The 5,342-nt window shown below is 50.8% G+C and overlaps 1 protein-coding gene across 1 annotated transcript in view; it reads right to left on the bottom strand.

Moving 5' to 3' along the window:
* Nucleotides 1-5,336, bottom strand: part of LOC104620024 (axin-2-like) — a gene marked incomplete at its 3' end in the record, with an annotated part of 14,850 nt that extends 9,514 nt beyond the window's left edge. The window contains exon 1 of the mRNA XM_010286100.1: nt 4,572-5,336. Within this exon, the coding sequence (XP_010284402.1) occupies nt 4,572-5,242 (671 nt within the window). The remainder of the gene's footprint in view (nt 1-4,571) is intronic.
* Between the last annotated feature and the right edge of the window lie 6 nt (nt 5,337-5,342).

The following is a 5,342-nucleotide window of genomic DNA, read 5'->3' as shown; positions in this document are numbered from 1 at the left end:
GCGGGGCTGGCTGCAGGCAGGTATTCAGCCCAGCCGGGGCTGCATTCCTTCCCGAAGGAGGCCAAGGCATTTCTGATGGGGAGATCAAGATGTTAAAAAATATATATCTGGGAAGAAGGGAAAAAAAAAAGAGATAGTAAGGAATGCCACAGGAAAGAAGTTAAATCTTCAGAGATAAATTAATTCCACATGTGGGTGAAAGCTAAGTTATCCTACTACTGCTACAAAAAAGTTCCTCTAAAAACCACGTAGTCTTCTACGCCGGTTCAGGGAGATGGGCAGCCCAAGCAACCCTTCCTGGGTCCTCAGGGGACTTTTGGGTCAACCATGTCCGGGACGCAGCTTTTACAACTGTGATCTGAAACCATCCCAGGTCTTGAGAGCACGCCCAAGGACCACGAGGCTCGGGGGTGCAGGATGCTCCCCAGCACAGGACCGGCCCCTTGCTGGGAGGTGTCTGGGTCATCCCCGGTTGCGTCCAGGAGGGCTGGTTTGCCATGTTCTTCCAGCAGACGGGTTGCTGGAGAGGCGGGGGTGGGGCGGAGGCAGCGGGTCCATCCGAACACGGGACAGGGAGAGGAGGCGTGTCCCAACGCAGCCTTCGGAAAGATGCAATTAGAGAAAGTGCCCAGGACTTCCTCATCTTCCCATCAGTACTGGACTGCAGCACCGATTCACCTACCAACACCCCATGGGCAAAAAAAAAAACCAACCAACCAACCAACCAAACAACCCCCAAAACAATCCCTAAAGTTGACACATCTTTCAAGTAACCCCCCACAACCCCACAGAAATCCCCACATCCCTCAAGAAAACCAGTGGGGGCTGGCTGTTCTGTTATGTTTAATTTTTTTTTTTTAATTTGACCACCTTACTACAGTAATTGCACCCAGATGCATCAAGCTGCCTGCAAGGGTTTTAAATTCCCGTGGAAAGCGGTGGTCTCCTGCCGCAGATGCTGCGCGCACAAACACACACCCCAGCTCCAAACTCAATACGCAAAGTGTTTTCAGCTGTCAGGTAGCAGTTGCTCTGGAGCTTCAAGGAGAATGTCTGATGTTTCTCAGCCTATTCTTATCTTGATGCCATGACACACAGCATGTAACTCTCTATATGCTATGTTAGGCAATGGGCATATCAGAGGTATTATAATGCCATGAAAATTTCAGGGGCTCTTGGTTGTATCCCTTGTTATGAGGGTGCAATTTCAGAGCATGGGTTTTTTTTTTTTTATTGTCAAACTCTGCTGCTTAGAAATAAAAGCACACTGGCAGTTCAAACCACAGATTTATACAGAGAGAAAGTGAGAAGAAAGTCTACAAGGTGCATTTTGAGGCAAAATTGAATCTCGTTAAGTATTTTCTTGGGACAAACAGCACTGGGCAATCATGGGTTTAAAAACAAAAAAAGGAAAATGCATGCACAAACCTGGGGGGGAAAAAAAAAAAGTATATTTTAACACAACTACGTTAATCACAGCTTCCATGCTCTAATTGCAGAACACTGCTTGGAGCACAGCTTTACAATGGCATCGTTTACTTTGGTAATTGAAGCCAAACTTGGTTCCAATAACTTCACGCACAAGGAGCTCCACCGGCAGGTCCTTTCAAAGGCCAGGAAGCACTGGGAGCCGGCAGAAGGCCATCTGCAAGCCTCAGCCTTCTCAAAGCAAGGCCAGTCCCACTGATGTTGGAGCTTAATGGGAGGCAGATGAGTCCACCTTGGACTGAACGAAACCACGTTACACGGCGGCCCTGCAAAGGAAGGAGCACTCTCTGTGTACACAAAGTCGCGCGTGGTAAATTTAGAAGCGCGTATAAATAATAGCTGGAATTCCTGGAGCATGGGGCCAGGTCCGGCACGGCATGAGGAGGCCGGTTTTAACCACACCACAACCTACAGGGGAGGGGAGTCGCTTTGAAGGACAAGGGGGAGGTTCTACGTTTAAAATACTCCCTGTATTAGGGCTCCAAATATACAACCAGCAGTTTGCATGCATACGCCTGTTCTGCAGCCGGGTGCAAACGCTGTTTTCACTGGACTTCTCCTGTTCACGTCCATCACTGATGCTGGGGCCAAAGAAAGTCTTTCAACTTGTACAGTTTCTGCGGTCTCCTGTTTGTCGTGTTTTTGGCCGTGACTCCGTGCCCTGGGATTTCCAGGTGGTCTCCCATCCAAATACCAGGCTGGCCCAAGACTGCTCTGCTCCCACCATCAGGTGTGCTCGGCCCAGCGCTCCCAGCTTTCGCTGGTATAGTCACACCGAAACCCACCGAAGCGAACGGCAAGAGCCTGCACAGCGCTTCAAAACCGTAACGCGCCGAGCAGAAAGTCTTTAATTCCATCACACGCACGAGGAGGGAGGTGTGGTTTGGCCGCTCACCAGGAAAGACTTTGTGCAAGCTTCAGCTCCAATCCTAAACACAATCCTAGATGCTGGGTGATGAGAGAGAACCCATCCATATGCTCATCAGCTTCTAGCACACGCACGCACAAGTGGCTTCACAAACGGATAGCTCGGGGAGGAACGGAGAAGCATCTCAGCTTGACCTCCCTCTCTTTGCACTGAGATCTCTTGGCCCCATGGAGAGCAAAAGCTCCTGGAAATTCAACAGAAGGTGATCAAAGCAAAACGCGCTACCTAATGTCCTAGGAGGGTAGATCTGACATGTGAGGAGCAAGCTGCATTAATCCCTGGACAAAAAAACTTTTTTCACAGACGTATCAACCTTAAGACCCCTGGAAAAAAAAAAAAAAAAAAAAAAAAAAGAAAAACCCCCCAGCATGAATCAGGCAAGCAGCCACTGTTCTGCGAGAGCTCTCCTGGACAAGGCACATGTGGGCTTTCAGCAGGGCCTGCAGCTCTGGTAGAACATTACAGCCAAGCCCTTCCAGCACTGAACACCAACAAAGGCTGAGAGATAAAAGCATCAAACATCCCCCTCCTGGAAAGCAAGCGCAGGGCAGCAGTTCAAACCAAGTTCTGGAGAACAGCAGATGCTCAGACAGTAACATTCAGGCACGAGACGAGGATCCCAAAGCCCGAGTCCTCCGCAGACCAGCTGCCAGCGAGTGCCCCCCACGCAGCCCCCGGCAGGAGAGGTCCAGAGGCCACGCCGGGACGAAGCGTCCCTCCCGGCTGCACCCGCACCCGTCACCGCTCCATCACCCCTCGGCCGGCAGCGAGGGCCCCCGGGAGAGAGAGAGGACCAAGGAGGCCCCTCTGGCTCCGCAGCCCCCTCGTGGGCGAGGGGAGCCTCCCGGCGGCCCGGCACCGGGAAGCCCGGCACAGCTGGAAGCTCTCCGCAGGGCGGGAGAGGAGGGCGCGCTCCAGCAAACCTCCCCAGGAGAAGCCTGATGCCCTTTGATGTCCATGAATCACAGACACGCTCTCAAAATTCCTGTAAACGAGATGTCGAACACTCACCGTGGCAAACCCCCACCTCCTGGGCCAGCAGAGGAGAGCGCACATCTGCCAGCAGAGCCCTCTCCTCTCAGCCCTGATTCAACCATCCACATTTATGGCAAGGGTGGGGAGAGGAAAGAATACATTTTCAGAGGATTATACAACTCATCATTTGCTCAGAGTCTCTCTTTCCCATCCCCCTCCTTCACTTTGAGATGGCTCTTACTTTCTTCACCCTCACACCGCTATGCCATCAACATTTCCAACAAAATAAGAGGGTTCCAACAAAATAAGAGGGTTGGGCAATGCAGATGCACCCCGAGACAAGGGCACGGGAAGACCCTGCCACCACACAGCGCTCCCCGCATCCTCGCCAGCTGCCATTAGACACAACCACGTTTCAATGAGTTTAACCTTGAGCACATGGCCAACAGGAGGGCACCAAGAAGATCTACAGGAGAGCACCAAAGATCTACCATTACTCTCTACCTGCAACATCTCCATTACCTCCAGCACTCATTTACAAGTATCCTCCCATATCCATTGGCTCAGAGCCACCCTAAATGGCTTTGACACAATACCAACACCCAACGCCATGGGAGAGGCTGTCCATCACACACACACTGAGTCAAAATAAAAGCAGATTTTGTGCAAGTTGCAGAGTTTGATGTAGTAAGTGCGTACATTTCCTCCTCCATGACCGCACAATTGCTTCCCACATAACCAACGCAGTTAAAACACTGGTTGATGGTGGAGTTGGGGAACTAGTAGGTTACATTATTCATGTGTCTATATGATCCACTCTACTACTGCTCTTAATAGCTTTGAAAGTTGAACCAATAATTAACGTGTGTCCGGAGGACATAGTTGCTATGAAGTTTTTGATCTACAAGAGAACTGAAAGAGCTAATAGGGCTTAAGAGCACAGTATCTTGTTTTCAACTGTACAGAGGGGAGGAAAAAAAAAACCAACAAAACACCAAACACAGACAACACCTCCCAAATTCCAGCATTTGGAGGTGCAGGGAAGCACCCGTGCTCCCGGCCCCACGGGAAGCCCAGCCTCCCTGCTAGCTCCCCAGCCCACCGCCCCACCAGCCTTCTGAAAAGCACTCTCAAAGTCTTTCAAGTTAAAACAAAGCACAATTTCCAGGGGTTCCCTTACCTGTATCCGTTCTCGATCGTTTCCGTAGCTCTGACATTCGCTGTAACCCTCAACGTCTTGCTGGATAGTCCAACTACCGAAGGCAGGATTTTGTTTTTAAAGTCTGCACAGCTCCATTCCTCTTCTTCATTCAAGGTCGGGAGATAGCCACAGACAACTTTTAAGCTCCCCAGTCCGTTGCTGTTCATGAAAGCAGGATTCTCTCCTCCACTCCTTACATATTCGAGGTATATATCAGAAGTTAAAAACATCTGGTAAGCATTTTCCTCCATCACAGTCTGAATCTCAGTCTGTGCCTGGTCAAACATGATAGAATCTATCTGCTGCTTCTTGATGCTATCCCTTATGTAGGTCTTGGTAGCAGGCTTGAGCTGCTTGGAGACGATGCTGTTGTTCTCGATGTACCTTTTGTATATAGCTTTGGCTACTCTTAAAGTTTTGGTATCCTTAAGGTCCATCTGCCTGAAGCCATTGCAGGCAAACCAGAAGTCTAAGGTATCCACACATTTTTCCCTTTCCAGAAAGGTCCGAAAAAGATAGGCACCATCTTGATCTCCCAACAAGGAATGCAAGGATTTGGTCCATCTGGCCAGAGGGGAGTCTGGCGACGCGCTGCCTTCCGGCTCCCCGAGGCCGTTCTCATTCCTCCGCGGGGCAGGAGGCACCGGCATGGCCTTGAAGCTTTGGCTCTTGGCGAGGAACGCGCTGGCGAGTGGCGGGCATGGTGCTTCTCCTTCCTCCCCCGGGACGGGGGGTCGGGGGGCGTCTTCC

The sequence above is a fragment of the Phaethon lepturus genome, unplaced genomic scaffold, assembly GCF_000687285.1.
Source record: "Phaethon lepturus isolate BGI_N335 unplaced genomic scaffold, ASM68728v1 scaffold36594, whole genome shotgun sequence".
Lineage (NCBI taxonomy): Eukaryota > Metazoa > Chordata > Aves > Phaethontiformes > Phaethontidae > Phaethon > Phaethon lepturus.
The sequence above is the reverse complement of the archived record's forward strand: the minus strand, read 5'-3'. Positions and strand labels throughout refer to the sequence as shown.